General features: G+C 50.1%; 4 protein-coding genes and 1 non-coding gene across 5 annotated transcripts; 2 read left to right on the top strand and 3 right to left on the bottom strand.

Annotated features, from left to right (window-relative positions):
- Positions 1–46: 46 nt before the first annotated feature.
- Positions 47–4561, bottom strand: ASPBRDRAFT_49939 (uncharacterized protein; the record flags this gene model as incomplete). Its single annotated transcript, XM_067626451.1, has 8 exons — positions 47–768; positions 811–1028; positions 1131–1310; positions 1353–1854; positions 2182–2185; positions 2816–3382; positions 3429–4258; positions 4306–4561. The coding sequence occupies 8 exons, from the start codon at positions 4559–4561 to the stop codon at positions 47–49; spliced, it is 3279 nt and encodes a 1092-aa protein (XP_067484178.1).
- A 2238-nt stretch (positions 4562–6799) lies between these two features.
- On the bottom strand, positions 6800–12599 carry ASPBRDRAFT_24647 (putative DEAD/DEAH box helicase; the record flags this gene model as incomplete). Its single annotated transcript, XM_067622070.1, has 4 exons — positions 6800–9905; positions 9966–11791; positions 11840–12488; positions 12571–12599. 4 exons carry the CDS (start codon positions 12597–12599, stop codon positions 6800–6802), a joined length of 5610 nt encoding a protein of 1869 aa, XP_067484179.1.
- An 878-nt stretch (positions 12600–13477) lies between these two features.
- On the top strand, positions 13478–13559 carry ASPBRDRAFT_t1. Its single transcript has one exon. It is a non-coding gene; the product is annotated as a tRNA-Gly (tRNA).
- Positions 13560–13848: 289 nt separating this feature from the next.
- ASPBRDRAFT_36108 (Rieske [2Fe-2S] domain protein) lies at positions 13849–15768 on the top strand. Its single transcript, XM_067623435.1, has one exon. It carries the CDS (start codon positions 13895–13897, stop codon positions 15281–15283), a length of 1389 nt encoding a protein of 462 aa, XP_067484180.1. The 5' UTR covers positions 13849–13894; the 3' UTR covers positions 15284–15768.
- A 67-nt stretch (positions 15769–15835) lies between these two features.
- Positions 15836–18306, bottom strand: ASPBRDRAFT_115229 (beta-glucosidase; the record flags this gene model as incomplete). Its single annotated transcript, XM_067616878.1, has 2 exons — positions 15836–18120; positions 18171–18306. The coding sequence occupies 2 exons, from the start codon at positions 18304–18306 to the stop codon at positions 15836–15838; spliced, it is 2421 nt and encodes an 806-aa protein (XP_067484181.1).
- Between the last annotated feature and the right edge of the window lie 638 nt (positions 18307–18944).

Raw genomic sequence — 18944 nt, forward strand, 5'->3', positions numbered from 1 at the left:
TCTGGCAATCTTCGGTATGGACCTCTCGATCCTGTCAAATAAGCTATTACTCTCGTCCATTACCTGCATGCGGTTCAGTCACCGCTTCATTTGTTCTATCCCCCTTCGGCCCCTTCTGTCCAGAGAGTGTGGTCGTGGGTGTGGATGTGGACGTGGATGCAGGTAACTCTTCACCCGACAGATACTCCAGCGTCAACCTCTTCGTCTCCGGGATGAGCAGCGATGTCAAGCATCCGCACAGCATGAAAAGCGCAAATATCTGCATTACATGGTTGAGCCACGGTGTATCAGACGAGTTAACGCCTCCCTTCGCTCCCCGATGCGCCAGCGGCCCGAAGACACACTGCGCGATGATGGCGCCAATCTTTCCAGAGGCAGCACTGATCCCATGCGAGGTTGACCGATACCGTGTGGGGAAGCATTCTCCCGGCACAATGAACGTGGTGGCATTAGGCCCAAAGTTGAAGAAGAACTGCGCCACCACGTACAATGCCAATAAGCCATTGTCGGCCTTCTTCAGCGGCTCATATGCGAATCCGATGACGATAAATATAATGGTCAATATCACAAATCCGCCAATCTGAATTGGCTTGCGGCCTAGCCGGTCGACTGTGGCAACCGTTACCCAGTATCCTGGAATAGCTCTGGCACAGATCAAAATCAGGTTGCCGACAGCGTTGCGGTAGAAGTACTCGTACACAGTACTCCCACCATTCCAGCCGATGGCCGTCAGAATGATGGAGTTGTTGAGGCCAAGCCCGTAGAACGCTATAAAGTCAGCTTGATACAGTCAAGGTGGGGAATACTCACCAACGTCAAGAAAGAACCACGAGCCTGCAGTGCCGAGCAATACTTTGCCATGCTTCCCTGTTGTAAAATGCGAACGAAAGTCCGACCAGCTTGCTTTGGGAGTCGCAGCTCTGATATCGGCACTTTGAAGCACAGCTACCCGCTGAACCTCATCAGGATGACCTTCGCGTTTCCCCAAGATATAAGCCTGGACGTCTTCGTCCGCCTTGAGCAGATCCCTGGCAACATCAAAGGTGTAGCGCGGGGTTTCGGGGATGGTCAAACGATAATAAAGTGCCAGACAGGCCGGCACCGCTCCGAACCCAATGACGACCCGCCACATTTTATCCACGGCCAGCTGACAGACTCCACTGCATTTACTCACGAAGGCTGCAGTCTCCAGGGAGTCTTTAAAACCTACCGTCACGATTAGCGCCACAATTGCAGCAGCGAACTGCCCGAAGCCTTGCATGGCAAAGACGGCGCCCATCATGGCCCCTCTATGTTTCGTATTCGCGAACCTAATCGGTTAGCAAAGCACTATTATAAGGATGAGCACATACTCCGAAGTTATGATTGACGACAATGGATAGTCACCACCAATTCCGACACCCATGACTGTACGCCAGAAGACCAGCAGGCCCGTGATGGACACTGCAGGAGAGTTCGAGGACAGGCACTGTGCCAATGTAGCCAGGATAATGATGATCAGCTCGATCCCGTACATGCGTTTGCGACCGACAATATCTGCCAGCCATCCAAAGAACAACTGGCCGGTGACCGTACCAGCTGAGGTGGAGACCTTGATGGCAGTGTCAGAGCTGTATGGTATCTTGCCAGGTCTGGTGGTCGCATGTTGCCAAAAGACAACACCCAGCATGCTCGAGCAGAGGTTGATGGCGAAAATATCGTAGGAGTCGGTAAAGAAGCCCACTCCGGCTACGACGACCGCGCGAGCGTGACGCCATCCGAAGGGTACGTCGTCGATGCGTGAGAGAGCCAACCGACGACGTTCATTTGGATCTTCGACATGAGAAAGGTCGACATTATAGTTGGGGAACGCGGCTGAGCCAGAGGCAGCCATGTCAATCCAAACCGAGCGTCACGAGGGGTAGAATCTGAGAGGTAATAATTGAGAGCGTCAGAGGTAGTAAATCATTGAGAAGAGAAGATGCACGGAGAGCGACAATCGTGCTTTTTATCTGCTTACCGATATCTTTCCTGAGTTCCAGACATCCCCTTAAGCTTCTGTCCTAGGCTCTCGTCTGGGCCTGGCACCTCCAGTAAGGATGTCATTCGACGGGTGATGCTTATAAACATACCATTGGTGTCTGCAGCTGACAACGGGGAGAAGATAACTGCCAGTCAGCAGGGCACGTGGGGTACATCAACCTGCCTGAGTTGGAAGCATCCATGGGTCAATTCTATCGGACGGTCTGGAGTTCCTGTAGCTGAAGGTTAACCTTATCCCAGCTCCGAGATCATCTGGAGGTCTCCGCAAGCCCTTGTAAACTGACATCATAAGACATCATCTTATAGTATGGTGGCACCTTGAATCCTAAGCCACGTCTTGCCTAAGACACGAAGGCATGTGAAGGAACAAAGATGGATGACACAACCTAGAAGCTGAGAATGCGAGAAAACCTAACAATGCAGGTCATAGACGCTTCTATTCGGGATGCATACTCATGCAAAAGATGTGGATCTTGTTTAGCTTTGGGGATCGCCATGTTATGCACCAGCAGTTCAGCAGTACTAAGGAAAGCAGTGGGTTTGTTGAAAAAGGCAGACAGTGTAGATACCTGGATGACACGTGACAGATGAGGAGTAGACTACATTGGAATTCAACATGATCACTTCAAGACTATGCAATTCTGCATTTCTCTGGCTATCAGATCCCCCACACCCCCAAAGGATCCGCACCTAAAGATTCCCGAGACTGTTGCAGCTTCTTCACTCGTTTGACTAACGTCCCAACAGAAATTGGTCCCACCAGCGTGCAGATCGAAATCGCCCAAATAACCACCAAATATACGTCCGATATCTCACCACTCGACCCACTGGAGAACATTCCCTGACTCTCTGCGAGGGAAGCAATGAGATAACCGACCTCACCTCGGGCAACCATTGCCAGTCCGAGAATAAAGGGGGGATAGAGCGATTTCGGTTTCGGAGGGAGGGACATGGTACTGCTGCGACTTGAGGTGTTTTGAGGTTCTGTTCCAGAAACAGGCTCATTTCGGTTGGAATCGGAAGGGTTCCCTCTGCTATCGTCCGAGTTGCTGGCATCTACTGCCTGGTCAGACTGTGCTGTACGAACACCGGATTGGCTTTGAGGACGGATGTTCTTTTCCGTCGTCTTCTTCTTTTTCTTGCCCTCGCTTTTACGAGAAGAAGTACAGGAGAAGAGCACAAAAGAGAACGGTTTTCCAAAGATGGAGATCAACGTAGTCGCCGAAGGCAGCGAGAAACGAACAAGCCATAGACCGGTGACCATCTTCCCAAGCATCATGAGGATGGCGTAAATGATACCGCGCCATACGACATCTCCGCGGAACATCTTAGTGATAGGTATAGCAAACCCGATGGAGGCCTGGACTGGTTAGTGGAAGATAATGACCACCGGGTAGAGGACTTACGAAGAACAATGGAATCAGAATTCGATTCACAGGCTCTTTGTAGTATTTCTCATACACTGCTATACCGGTTGGTATCTCGTCATGTGGACTGCATGGCGGTGTTTGCGTTGTGCTTGGAGTAGCGTTGTCTGGACGATCCTGAGGTGTGGATTGCTCAGAACTCTGCTCAATTAGCACACCAGGCTCCGACTGCGGTATATTGCGAGCCTCGTCAGCATTCGGAACACGAATACCAGCAGCTAATCCATCAAACCAAGAAACGATCACTCCGGCAAGATACGCAGCGAATAGGCTAGAGGTCCCTGCATAGGTAGCACCAGCAACGAGCCCCACCAGCACAGATGTCTGCGCAAGAAAAGCAAATTGCACGGTGCTCATAAATAATGGCAGATCACGTCTCATAGTGAGAGTCTTTCGGAGAATTGGCTTCAAGCAGAATGCGCATAGGATAAAAACACCTAACGCAAAGCCGATGGAGACAAACAAAGGCCGGACCACAGTGATGGCGTTGAACGACGAAGCACTACCACCAAGATTTGAGATAATCTGGACCATCACAAGACCCACAACATCATCTAACATGGCAGCACCAGTAGTGACGGTACCGAGGCGTGTAGAGACTAGATTAGTAGTTGATAGGATGGTGAACGTGGTGCCAAGACTAGTTGCGCTGAGAGCCGCGCCTGCAGCGAAGGCCTGAAGGGGACTTGCGGAGACCAGTTTCATCAAGATGAACGATAAACCCATCGGAACCCCGATGCCTGTGAAGGCAACACATAACGAGATGATGAGGTTGGCTCTCATTGATTTTATGGACGTTGATAAGCCACCTATCTTGGTGAGTCATGGGTAGTTCCCTTGGAGCCGATAGACTTACCTTCATAAACCAGCATGATAAGCCCAATGTAGCCCAGCTGCTGGATTACTCTTTCCGTCTCCGTATCCAGCCATTTTGCTCCGGGGGTTCCCCAGAGGATACCAATGAACAGTTGACCGATCAGCCCACAGTATAGCAGCTTATCAAGACAGGCATTGATGAGGTTCAGCACCACCAGAAATCCAGCCTGGTTGAGAAGTGTCGCAATAGTTGGCTCATGGTACGCAAAAGCTGCGTCCGACCCACTGCTAGCCATAATGAGCGTAGGGAAGATAAGAAGTCATGGATGTGGTTTCATTTCTGGTTGCCGAATGTTGCAAATCGTGATGGCCCGTGATTACTAATCTAGAATATCCCGACCGCTTTTCCTGCAGCTGCAGCTGAATAATCCTCTGATGGGATGAAGCCATAACTAACCCTGACGCAGAGGATAGCAGTACGAAATCGATATCAAATCATGATATTTCTATAGACCGCACTGTGAGTACCTCAACCTCACTGTAGTGGACTCACTCACCGGCCAGGAGGCTTGAGATCCCAGCTCGTATTCTGATCCACCGATGGACAGTGCTTGGATATGCTCCTCCTTACCAGCTATTTAGACATGATAATCAGCAAATGCTATCGGGTATCCACCATTGAAACGCTCTAGGGGCAGCTCGATGGTGGGTTTGTCCGAAGTGCATCGGAGTGCATCCAGCACATGCATGCAACAACCCGAAGGCTTTGATAGCAGGGTACCAACAAACCATCAAAAATCGGACATACTATCCATTAGCCAAACCTTCTGTAATTAAGTGACAGCAGCAACTGAAGATCCCTCTTATCAGCTGGAAGACCTACACCTACCAAGCATCTGTCTGAAAACAGCCTCGGTACACAACAATGCATACATGCATGTATGCATGCATAACCTTGATGCATAAACCCAATTCAACCTAAATAATCAAGACGAACGGTTCCAATGAAGCAGAATAAAAATAGAATTTCGGAAGTGTTTCATCCCAGCCGCAAAATCGACACCGGCGTCGCATCAAGTCTGGCTGGAACCTCGGAAGAGAACCGACCACCACCACATCTTGATCCGATGGCGTTTACAGATAGAAAGCGAGATAAGAACAGGCGTTCATGGGTTTACTTCTTCTTCTTTTTCAGTCCTTCTCGCAAGCCTTACTCTAGATGTCTAGTTAGTCAAGATATGGATGTAACTCCGAACTTCAAAGACAAGTCCGGTCCCATCATAATTTAGGGTAGCTCGGGGAACCCCAAATTTGAGTCGAACGGTTCGAGTCCAGCTCCGTAGATCACCCGGTCACCTAGTACCTCCTTTCACCATACATTGTAGTATAGGGACATCTCCGATCACGTTCCCGACATTTAGTTAGATCCATAGAGAGGGAGGTAAGCCGATCCCTTCCATTCAAAGTCCTTATGCTCAACCATAGACTCCAGTCCGCGGTATCAGATCTCAGACGCACACCCCTGACCCCTTCTACATACTAGGATAGTATATCGTGAACTGAATTCTCAGAGGTGAGAACGGAAGAAAAAAAGAGGTATAAAACCATCTTCATTCCCTGCTCAAATCTTTCTTTCTCCATCCAGCATTCTCAAGCAAGCAATCCTTCCTTCATCCATCCATCCATCCATCCACCACTCGTTCTATCTACATTCCCTCATTAGGGTACGTACTTCTCTCCCCCCTTCTTCCCAATCCTACAAACTTGCACCGCCAGACATCTAACGAACACCTCACAGAATCTAATAAACTCAATCAAAATGCAATTCACCCTCATCACCGCTTTCGCCACTGCCTTCCTGGCCTCCTTCGTGGCCGCTAACCCTGCCCCCGCCCCGGCTCCCTTCGAGATCGGCATCGGTGCCAACGCCGCCGCTAATGCTGCCGCTGAGGTCGCTGCCAATGCTGGCCTGGGTGCTGGTGCTGGTATCCACTTCAAGGCTTAGTGGGTAAATTAGGGTGAGTGCTTTTGCCTTAGAAAGGTTTGGTGTATCATGGAAGGAATAGAGGGCTGATTTTGATTATTGGGGTGAATTTAGCTGCAGGGACAGGGTTCTCTAGAGTTAACTACGCTGCCTATACTGCTATGTTTAGTACCTGCTGTGCTGGTACACTTGCTTGGATGGATGGGATATGGTTGGATTTTGTTGATTGTTGATTTTTAGTATGTAGTCGGTGGGTAATATGCTAATGTCTTGTGGATATGTTTCTCTTTCGTGCTTGGGAGTTGCTAGGTGTAAGTGGATAGATGAAGGTAGATTGAGCTGAATGTGAGACTGGGAACCAGCGTGCGTAGAACGGTGTAAATCAATAATTTTTAATCATCATCTGCTCTGATTAGCTACGTAACATTCTGTACCTTACTAAATATCCCGACTTGTCGTACCAAAGTAAATATGAGAGACAAATAACACATCCAACAAGATCCCTATCAGCACTTCCTCAAAAGGTCTCAAAATCACCACCACCCACTGATTACGCCCACATGGCCTTGAACTTCTCATTAAACTCATCTCGAAGCATCTTGAACGCCCTCAAGACCTGCAAAAATCCCTTCTCCTCGACCTCGCCTGCTAAAACGGAGGAAGGAACCTTGTTAGTAGCCTTTGAGCCACCCCCGCTCTCAGGCATCCTGTTCTCAGGTTCACTTCCATCATCGTCGCTCAGATCATCCTCCCAGCTGTCTGCTACCTTCGGTTTCTTCGAATTGGCGGATACCGAAGTGAGCGGAGGCTTTGTTGCGGATTGCACCGGGTTGGCCTGGAATAAACCGGCCGATTTCGCGGCTGTCCCTGGCAGGGGATCGTTTGAATTAAAAGCATTATCATCCACGTCAATTTCGTGCGCATCACCACTGCCGGCCACATCCATCAAGTCGGCGTCAATGTCTGGGGACAGCTTGAGATAATTCTCAAAATCAGTTACGATGGTGGCAAGGACCAGGGAGAAGTCGTTCAAAAGGAACCAAATATCACCCCTGCGGATCATGTTTCCCTTTTCCAGCGCTTTGACATTGCCGTGTTTGAAGAAATCGTACAGATACGCATTTAGTGGAAACTTGCCTTCTTCGGGGTAAAGCCTCAGGTAGGGCACCACTGCTTGTTCTAACCAGACACCACTGCGGACCTTTTGACAGAGGTCGGATATGCTCCGCCATTTATCACCATGGCCCGACAGAGCGACGAACGATGATGTGACTCGGGTCGGGGGAGTAACGGGCAGCGAGTGACTGATCTCTTCCGGAGATTTGTCGCCTCCGCACTTGATTCCTGTCAGCGGAAGGAAGCAGCCTGGATCCCGGATGTGCTGCTCCACAAAGGTGGTAACATAAGCAGTGTAAATATTTTTGGTCTTCTTGTTATGGCTGCGCAAGATAGTAGCTGCCTTTTTCGGAAGTGTTGGAAGTACAACCACAGATGGGGATTTCTTCTCCCAGGTTTGAATGTTCTCAAGGGCAACTGGAGGTAAATGTCGGCGACCAAATAAATGCGACATCACGAGCATCAACGTAAGAATGGTTTCCTTGGGCCTACCCCTGATATTCTTGCACAGTTGGTGGAAATAACCACCGCTGAGAAGAGCATGGAATGCAAAGCTGGAGTTTTCAGTATAGTACAAATGCGAGATGGTGCCCGAAAAATTGAGGGGGAGACCACGAGCATCTAGAAGCTGATTGCGACGGAGGTATTCGATTGAAAATCGCAGATGATGGAGAACGGTATGCTTCGCCTCCGGCCCCCCAAGATAGATCCGCGGGCATGATAGGATGGAATTGATGGCTTTCACGGCAAACGGAGATCGATTAGACTTTTGAAGCAGGATAAAAAGTCGTAGTACTAGGCTTGTTGACAAGGGAAAATGGCCGTTTAGACTTGGGAGCTTGGAGCTCAGTAGACGGTAAATCTTGGAATCCGGAATACACTGAAAGACCACATTGCCTAGGAAGTCGAAGCCTCGGCGTCCAGCTCGACCAGCTGCTTGCCGAAATTCAAGGGCTGTTAAGAAGACGGAATCTCCCGCAAAGACAACGGTTTTACATGGCATATTGATACCAAGAGCCAATGTACCTGTAGCGATGACAACGCGTAGATAGCCCTTGCGGAAGAGCATCTCACAGACTTGTCGGTACTTGCGATTCATACCGGCGTGATGGACACCGATCCCACGATTCAAAGCATCAATCAACCAGGGAGACACCTGTCGACCCCGGAGCTCTTGGGCATATTCTTCAAGCTCAGAAGCCGCGAGCTTCTCATCAGCCAGTGAAAATCTCGAAATTGGCTTTTCAGGGTCAAATGATGCATGCCAGCTCGCTTCCGTAGACGCCATCTCACGCATCTGTTCGGCCTTCGACATGCTTCCGTCTTTGTCCCCAACCCGGATTTTCACTTTCTTGTTAGGCTGTTTCTGTCTGGAACGTTTTTCTTGCAACTTTTTCCATTCTTCCCACTCACTGAGCTTGTTCGCCCAGCTTAAACTCGAGGCCTTCCACCGTGCCTCAGACTGTTCCAGTTCGTCAAGGATTTGCTGACATATACTCTCACACTTACTTCGATCATAATTGAAGAAAATAGCTGGTAGGGCTCCTTGGTCATGGAGAGAACAAATAAGGGGCAGTGTTGTGTCGTGAAGGCTATTCTTCACTGCGCGGGGTTTATCTGGACCGAGTTCGCCAGATGATACTTGGACATCGCACTGCTTTACATGGCTATCATGTGAGAGCTCGTCCAGCACAGCATCAAATGGAGAATCCAAATTGTTCATCCAATGTTTAAGTACCAGCTTCAGCTTGGCCTCCCACTCCAAAACGCTTGCTTTGGAGATGACACCTGGCAGCGCCTCTGACGGATCCAACGCTTTATCAAGAGGATAATCTGCCGTTTTGTGCTTTTCCATGGCATTCCAAAGTGTCCAACAATCGCGCGGCTCCAGAGTTAGATCGTCCGGGAACCCGCGGGATCGATTGACCAAGCTTGTCACAGGATGTATGAATGACATGTTTGGACAAGCATCGAGGCCAAGTGCAGCTAGATGAGTGACATTCGATAGCCCTTGAAAGATGAAAGATGAAGGAGGTCTGTACTTGAACTTCCTTAGATCCGACCATCGAGTTTTGTGCTCAATCATTTTCAAATCATGACCGTTGGCGGTCTGCGTCATTTCCAGCCAGTCATTGAATTCATCCGGGTTACCGACCGTTGCAGAAAGTGCGATGATCGGGCAAGGTGCAAGAAGAAGCAATTGCTCCCATACTACACCATCATCCGACTGACCAATGCAGTGAATCTCATCGAAAATGATACGTTGGATGCGAGACGCCCACGATTTGGCGTTTGATGGAGCAAGAAGCATGATCTGAAGGATGTGTGGGACTGTGATCAAGATCTGACAGCCAGTCGGGTTGTTGATGCGGTAATCACGAGTATGGATAGCCCAGACACACTTCCCAGGGTGTTTATATTTCTTACTGAATCTTGCTTGGACCTCGGCCGCGATTTGGTTGACAAGCGCTTTGGTCGGGGCAACGTACACCAAAACCCCGTCGTCACTGCTCTCGAGAACCTGCCTCATGGCATAAAACCTATTTCTCAATGAGCCTTTGAGGCACATACATCGTTATAGGCTCTTATATGACACTTACGATATGAAAGTCTTTCCCGCACTAGTTGGGGCGACAACGAAGAGACTCGCTTTGGCGTCGATTTGGTCCAAGATCTCCCGCTGCCACCGATCAGGCTCAAAACCATGGACACGAGGATCTGGTGCCGACTCCATATTCCGGTCGAAGTAGGGCCCCGCATGAACAAGCTGAAACTCAACTGGTGACAATCCCGTTTGCAAGTTGGCGTGCTGTGAAGTTAGCGGCGTGAATGAGGATGTAGCTTTTTCTGGATTGTCACACGGAATGCTAATGGCTGGTAGATTGAGTGCTTTAATAGTGTATTCTACAAGGCATCGGATGTCGACGGTAATGCCTTGCTTTGCCTTTGAGATCCTGAGAATCATACTCCATATAAGTGCCACTATTGCCATAGGTTTCTTCTCCTCTTCTTCGCATCTTCGTTTCCAAAGCTGTGTCAGAGTCATTAGAAGGTATGCGAGTATCTCCAGCTCTATCAGACAGTCTCCCTTTTTCTTCAAGTCGTGGAGATACTGAAAGGCATCTTGGTACCTCTGGGCCAAATTATCGACCTGCTCAATACCGTGGCGTTTATTTTTCCATGCGTCCAATTGCTTCACAAGGTTGTTCTCCCGCTGTTTCTGAAAGTAGTCTTCTGTTTGAGCTTTAACCGACGCGGACATGCTAGTCTTTTGTTGTCTAGCCTGTTTCGAGACATTTTTCGTGGATCGAGAGGTCTCTCCTCTCTCGATAACTCCAGGAGCCGAGCTTTTCCCTGGGAAGCTCTTGATGTCGATCTTAGTCTTGACAAAAATGGTCTCTGTTTTTGCATCTGTGAGACTGGCAGCGTATCTCTCGGTCTCCTTCATAAAATTCTGGTTACGGCGAAGAAGCCACTTTGAGAGAGGAACCGTGTTACGTTGATCCAACGGTCTGCGATGGTTATGCCAGTGGCTGATTTCCTCGAAAATACGTGACACTGCAGCATCATCCTTCCCAGCAGAGGATTCGTCAATGGCAAGTGATATAGGCTTGAGATGGCGGTCAAAGTCGTGGTTGTTAAAAGGGAGCACGGCAATTGAATTATTCCGATTCTTGAGTTGACGATTGCCTGAACTCTTACCTTTTTTGTTGCTACTTGCTGTTTTGCGGCTGATCTTCTTGCTCGCCTGAAAGCTATCAAGGTCGACGCCACATAGGCTTTTCACTAGTGAGGCAAGCACCGAAAACCTATCCGTGATTGATTGGCTGAAAAAGCTTTTGAAACCCGACGAGCAAGCTAGTTGCAACGTCTCAAAAAACAACCTCCCATCTATCAAGTCTGCCACATCGCAGATCATGGGCTTAGATGTTATAGCGTCATGCCACAATGGGGAGGTAATGATACTTCTAGATACTTCAACATATTCAACCAGTAACGACTCGCCAGGGCGACTGTATTTGAGGTCGTTTGCTCGATTTCCGAGCTTGCACTCACTCAAAATGATCGTGTGTAGTAACAGAGCACACAGCCCCGAGGATTCACTCTTGTTGGAGTCAGAGGTTAGCAATGCACTAGCTGTTAGAATTGTGATCCACTCTCGTTGAGTGAGATTGTGGTCTATGGTGTCTAAGATACGCAGAAAATTGCGTAGTGTAAGCTCGACCGAGGAAGACCTGTTTGGGGAGGGATTTTGAGCACTGGAGCTAGCTTCGACTTGACAATGCACCATACTTGATCCAGATTCAACATCTTCTGTGTCAGAGCCAGATGATTCCGTATCCTCTGTTATGCCCAGACTAGCAGAATCCGCACAAAAAAGATTCCGTGCCCGTTCTGCAGAGCCGTCCAAAACCATAGTGAACACCTATCTGAGTTAAATTTAGTCTAATGTAGACGAATGTGCCAAGCTTACCTTGGTATCACGGCACTCCAAGCTGTTCAGCAGTGAGATATTGAAACCATGGGCGACAAACCAGTGTATCATCGACCTAAGCGTAATTCTATTTGGCCAAACTGGGGGTTGCTCATTATCAAATGTGTCATCGCTGCCACCGTCTGAGCTATCATCCGACAGCACTTCCAGGTCCTTATAGTCTTCTCTGTCATGCCCGCCATGGCCTGAAAAGGCACCATCATGGCACATGATGAAATAGACCCCCTCCGAAGCAAGATAATTCTCAAACTCAGAGCAGTCGTATGTATCAAAGCACCTCACTTGCATGGATGGAAAAGCTTTAGGAGCATTCTGTTGGAGATGCTGTAGAATGGCTTCCCGAGCTAGACGGTATTTGGGCAACGATAATTCGGGAGCATACGGTGGAATAGATACTGGGGAATTTTCCGCGAAGAAGACGATGTGAAAATTGCAGTTTCGTCGTCGAAGCTCTGCTAGAAGCCTCTCCACAATATATGTGGCGTGAAGCAGCTGAAAGCCTTTGGTAAAATCAAGCTGGTCGTTGGCGAAGCAGTGCAAGAGGAGTGAGTCTCCTTCAATGATGAAGAGCTCACTGCCTGCATAGTCGCCCACGAGGTCGACGGTACGGGAGTATAGACCATTGTACCTAACGGTGATACGTTATCAGACTTGTCCTTGACCAAGAAACATCTAAACCTGGCTAGAAATAAAGTGGATGAGATACTAACCAAGACAGAACTTTCTGTGCTTCTGTCATCGCGATGGTGTAACCCGAACGTGTGTAGAAGTAGAACAGAGGAGCAAGGGTGGATAAGGAGAGAGCTGAGAGAATGGGGAAAGAAGAAATCAAAAGAGCAGATGGACGCGTATCAGTGCCAGGCTGCGGGGCACAGGATGGTGACCGAAATATAGTATTCACTGACAGACCATTCACTGCCAGGCCATGCAAGGCTGTAGGCACCTTTCAAGCGAGCCTCGCGCCAGGATCTCGCCTACCCCTGCTGGTTCAGGTTTGGATTTAGCACTGCCATGCGGGGTGTGCCAACCAAGCGCCAATACTGGTCGCAGCAGCGCCCAACGATAGCGATGGAAGAATGATGCAAAGTTACTCGTTCGCTATTTCTGGATGTAGATTAACCGGTAACGTATATTGAAGTCGAAGCGCTGCTGTTCAGCAGGCCAGAGATAAAGAAGGTTCAATAAAATGACACATAAACAAAATACTAGATAATTCTTTCCGACGGACTACGGGTCACTGGAAACCAGTTGGTGATAGATAGCACTTGCAGCGAACGGGAGTATCTATCGTACGATGCGTCCTCCTTAAGAAGGAGGGGAGATACGTTTGCTGCATACTTGTTGATAGGGCATGTACTACGTCCGGCGGCATGTGTCAAGTAGTTATATACAAAGTCGTTCTAAGAGAAACTCAATCCGAGAGGCGTCAAACTACGGCAGAAACGAGCGGGAACAAAATAACGGGCTGAGGGTAGGATATACCAGACAAGGATAAGATGAATGATTTTCCTCGCCATTAACTATGGCGAGCATGGAAGACACCAACTGTGGCATGTAAGAGGACTAGATCTGTGTGCTCTATATAGGATAAGATTGAACTCAAAACTTCAACAACAAGCGTTAATGGTGTAGCGGTAACATTCAACCCTTCCACTCCTCTTGTGAGGTTGAGCTCTGGGTTCGACTCCCAGTTAACGCACATACAAGTTTCTTTTTCTTTTTTTAACCCTCTGCCCAAAGGGCACATTGACTCTATCATTTATCATTGATATATGGTTTTTGCTTTGATTTGGGCTTCATGTAGATTGTTCGTAGATTTTAGAATTAGGCCCTCTGAATGAAAGCAACCTGACATTCTCTCAGGCACACGTCCGACCGAGGGGCCTCTGGCCTATCGCCCCACCCTTATCCAAGAGCCTCACGTGATCTCAAAAAAAGGCCGCCCCTCACGATCTTAAGAGATAGTTTTGTAACAATTCCACTCTCCACAACATCGTATCCCACTTGTTACCTGCGAAAAGCAGAACATCCACCATGGCGCGTGTCCGCCTCGCCCCGCTCACCTCCCTCACTCAAACCCGCTACGTCCTGCACCTCTCCGACGGCAAACGCCTCGTCCTCTTCCGCCTCCCCACCATCGAGTCCCCGAAAACCAAAGACAAACCTCGCGCACGCAATGACGCCAACGGATGGTCCTACTACGCCATGGAAGCGGAGTGTCCGCATGCCGGCGGCCCGATGAAAGACTCGTCCATTGACATTGAAGATTCGGCATATATCGTGTCTTGTCCGTGGCATGCGTATGATTTCAACGTTGAGACGGGAGAGTCGAGTGTGGGGATCAAGGCGTGCACATTTCCTGTTGATGTGCGTGATGAGGAGATGGTGGTTGTTGAGTATACCTCTGAGAAACTGGGAGAGAAAGTGGAGTTGGTGAAGTTGGAGGCTGTGAGTGAGCAGATGAAGTTGAAGAAGAGTGTCAATGGTGCGAATGGAGCGACTGCCACGAATGGAGCAGGAGCAGGTGGGGAGACTGATACCGCGCCGATTCGGTATCTGGATGATAACGCGACGGTGTGTGAATGGTGTGCGCATATCTTGAACACCTCGAACCCGGAACATAAGATCGAGTTGACGGCGCATTTGTTCAAGCTGTTTACGGAACGGGAGGGAACGGATAAGCCTATGGTTATTGGGGATAGGAGCAATGTCGATCTTCCCGATTTACCGCCCAGGGATGGCGTGAAGGATGTGAATAGGCAGGCGGTTCCGAAGCCCGGCAGAGGTGGTACGCAGAAGAGTAGGATCAACATGCTGCATGCGCTGGCGAACATTGAACAATGGGCGATCGATCTGGCGGTTGATATCTGTGTGCGGTTCGCGAAGTTCCAGACAAACTCAGCGGATGCGCTGGGTCTTCCACGGGCATTCTTCCACGACTGGTTAAAGGTCGCCAACGACGAGGCCAAGCATTTCTCTCTCCTCCGGACAAGGTTGGAGGAGCTTGGCTCGTATTTCGGTGCCCTTCCGGTTCACCACGGACTGTGGGACTCTGCGAGTGTGACAGCCCATGATCTGCGCGCTCGGATCAGCATCATTGCGTTGGTGCACGAGGCGCGCGGGTTGGACGTGAACCCAGTGACGATTGACAAGTTCCGCAAGGCTGGAGATGGGGATAGTGTTGACACACTGGAGATTATTCACAATGATGAGATCACCCATGTTACGACGGGTCATCGCTGGTTGACCTGGATTTGTGCCCAGGAGGAGACGGACCCTGTGCAGGTGTTCCGGGGAAATGTGCAGAAGTATTTCCGCGGGCCGTTGCGGGAGCCGTTCAACGCAGAGGCCAGGCTGCAGGCGGGCTTGGATAGAAGGTATTATGAGAATCTCTCGGGGTATGAGGGCGTTCAGCCTGCTTGATTGCTCGCAAACTGGTAGCTTTCCATTGGAAAGTGGTGTAGTCGCTTGCTGCCCTGTCGGCTTTACCCCAACAAAGACGGTGTGTGGCAGAGACCTCACCAACCCGCAACCTTGCCAGGAATCCGTGGCTGACGGTAAGCTGAGAATCAGCGTCGGATTGGTGGTCTATATCTGTGCTGCTACTGGATGCAGTGTTGCACACCCTAGCAGAGTCGTTTCAATCAGGAACATCCTCTCAATACTTCACCCTCTGATGAATCACGAAGTGCACCTATCGGAGGCCAAAGCACTGTGACTTGCCAATTGATATGGCATTCAGGGGGTTGTGCTAACATCCATATCGAAGGCGCATAGCCCTTACCTGCACCGTTAAAGGACGCTAGAAGAGTTCAGATACAGTTGTGTCCCCAGATGACAAGATCTTCAAAACATGTTCTAGAACCAGAAAAATTACGATAGATACCCCATATAGACTAGACCAAAAGTTTAACGATCATTCTGAAATGAATTTCTATACATCTATTCGTAAAAGAGTCAAAGCTCGTGAGCTCATTAGATCGTCAACGTTCCCGTCAACTGGGTATCAAGCACGCTCTTCCCCACATAGATCGAATAATCACCCTTCTGCAAGCCCCAAGCTTGATTCACAACGTCCCATGAACTGAGATCCCGTCTCGTCAGATCAAATTGGACCTCCGTGTGGTTTCCCGGCTGGATCAGCTTCTTCTCGAAACCACGAAGGACCTTCGCCGGACCGCCTGGGATACCCAGGTAGAGCTGAGCGACTTCCGCCGCAGCGACAGAGCCAGTGTTCGAAACCGAGCAGGTAACAGTAGCCACCACATCCCAGAGAGCAGAAATACCTCCTTCCTCAATAGTAGAGTTGGGAGGGAGGTAGTCAGTGTTCACACCGGTGTGGATGGAGACGTTGAGACCAGAGTAGTCGAAAGTAGAGTAGGTGAGACCGTAGCCGAATTCATAACGGGGAGTGATGTTCTTCTGCTCGAAGGCCTTGTAGTCGATGTAGACACCCTCGGTGAAGTTGTCCTGCGGGTAATACAGGTCCTTGGTTCCGGATGGAACGACGGGGCTCAGGAGGGCACCGTAGTCAGAGGCGTTCTTGGCGACGGTGTAGGGAAGGCGGCCGGAGGGAGACTGTTTGCCGTACATGATCTCGACGAGAGCGCGGCCACTGTCTTGGCCGGGGAGATGGGCATAGATGACGGCGGTGATGTTGGGATTGTCGATCCAGCGGTCGACGAGACGGATACCGGCGTTGTGGATAATCACCATCGTGTTGTTGCATTGGGAGGCGACGTTCTCGACAAGAGTGTCGGAGTAGGGGTCTGCCACGTACGGGCGGTCCCAACCTTCAGCGGCAGCCTCGTTGATGAAGACGAGACACGCGTCGCTAGCCGGGTTCACGATCGGAGACTGAGAGGCAAAGTCCCAGGCGAGGAAGGTGTTGTCTTCGTAAGCTTGACGTTGGAAGGCATCGAAGGGAGCATCGATGTAGGATGGGGTGCTGGAGCCGGAGCCGCCCCCTGAGATCATGGTGCCATTCAAGGCTACACCAGGGCCATTTTCGGAGGGGTTTGTGCTAGAGAGAAACATATACTTAAGGTGAGAGGGATCCACGGCGGTACCGTTGGGGTAAGCTAGAGTGTTGTCGAGACCCATGGTCCAGAGACTCCAGGAAAGGTCATCCATGGTATTGCGCGGCGCGGCGATGGCATCGTATCCGAAAAGTGATAGGATCTTCGGCTCCTTCAAAGGCAAGGCGTTGTCTGTGTTCTTGACAAGGACGTGGCCTTCGATAGCCTCTTGGAGAATGGTAGCCTTGGAGGCAGGGTCGCGAGCGTCAACTGGTTCATGAGGTTCCAGGAGGCTGATGGGAAAGCCAAAGCCGGGGTTTTCTAGCTCTGCATACTTGTACCAGGCAGCAACGATGCGGGTGGCCATGTCATCGAGACGCGTAGATGAGAGCGATCCATTACGGACAGCCAACGAAAGGTTGCCATTCTCCCAGTAGGGTGAGTCAGGCATGACCAAATCGAGACCTGCTGCTGCACTGGCAATACCCGTCTGCTGGGCATTCCAGTCAGAGACAACAAACCCTTGGAACCCCAATTCACCCTTGAGCAGACCGTTCAAGTTCTTGCTGTTCTGACACCCATAGCTGTTGTTGATGCGATTGTAGCTGCACATGACGGCACCCGCGCCAGCCTTGACTGCATCCTGGAAGGGCCATAGATAGAGCTCATGGATCGTTTTATCATCAATGTTGGAGGATACAGACTGGTTATAGGCGCCGTCCAGTAGTTGCGGCGTGTTGCGGTTCGTCTCCTGCTCGTTTCCGATGAAGTGCTTGACGCAGGCAATGACGGACTCCTGCAGACCACGGATAGTATTTTGAACGAGGGAGCCAGAGAGGTAGGGGTCATTGCTGTATCCTTCCCAATTGCGACCACCTCGAGCCATGCGGCCCAACGGACCTACAACGGGTCCAAGAGCAACATTTGCTCCCTTGCGCTTGAACTCCGCACCCATATAATGAGCGTGTTCATAGGCGAGGCCACGGTTCCACGAGGCCCCAATATGGAGACCCGAGGCGTAAGCGTTGACCATGTCAGTTCCGCGCACACCACTTGCTGCATCTTGGAGACACATTCCGGGGTACCCCAATCGGGGGACACCACCAGCCATTCCAGAGCAGCCATTTGTTGTGGAGGTATAACCATAGGTGATGTTGTTCTTCTCATCATCAGTCATCTGTGCCACGAGAGACTTGGCTTTAGTGAAAGCTTCTTCCCAATCACCTAATCCACTTGTTTCGGCTGATGACTGGATTAGCTTTGAGCATGGGTCTCAGGACAGACTGACTTACGGGTGGGATAAACAGGCTCTGAGCGTCCATAGGACCAGTAATGCTCCAAGTCAGCAATATCAACTGTTCGCTTCTGTACTACAGCGGCATCTGCCAGCTGCAGCGCAGCCGCATAAAGTGTGAGCGACACCTTCATCTTCTCGAAGTCGCTGCAAAGGATTTCGTTGATGGCGAACTGAAAGACATCCTAGGCGGATATCTGAGTCTTTTATATACCCACAACGCAGGACCCAAACACTCGACTGTCCGCTCCAAACTTCACCATGAGCCAACCCCAAACCGTCCGTAACCCCGGCCAAGGCTTTGTAAATTCTCGGCAATGATTGAGCATCATGACGGCGGTATGGACCGTACGAGAAAAACGGAAAGAATAAACGGCATAGAATTTCGGGCCAATCTCGGGATCATAGCCAATTAGATGCTGTACTGAGCGTGAAACTCGTGGGATAGCTCGCATGGTCAACAAGTCGCGTGGCCGAAATTGGTTCCCTGGTCGGCTCCGCGAAGTCGGAGCATGAAGATGGAGCGTTGAATTGCGGGGACTCCACACTTGGCATAAGCGAGGCCTCCACGTTCTTCACCCCCAGAAAGGGAAAACGTGACGAGAACGCCGGCAGAATTTCGGCAGATAGTCAACACCACGGTGCTCGAAAGCATGCCAAGTGAAGCTAATTGTGGTTAGGCCAGTTGTGCCATGGTGTTCTTAATATCTGCTGAACCTTATTTGCTTCTCACTCCTCCCCGAGTCCCCAGAGCGATGTCATTCCCCACGAG

This window comes from Aspergillus brasiliensis, assembly GCF_001889945.1.
Source record: "Aspergillus brasiliensis CBS 101740 unplaced genomic scaffold ASPBRscaffold_1, whole genome shotgun sequence".
In the NCBI taxonomy this organism is placed as follows: domain Eukaryota; kingdom Fungi; phylum Ascomycota; class Eurotiomycetes; order Eurotiales; family Aspergillaceae; genus Aspergillus; species Aspergillus brasiliensis.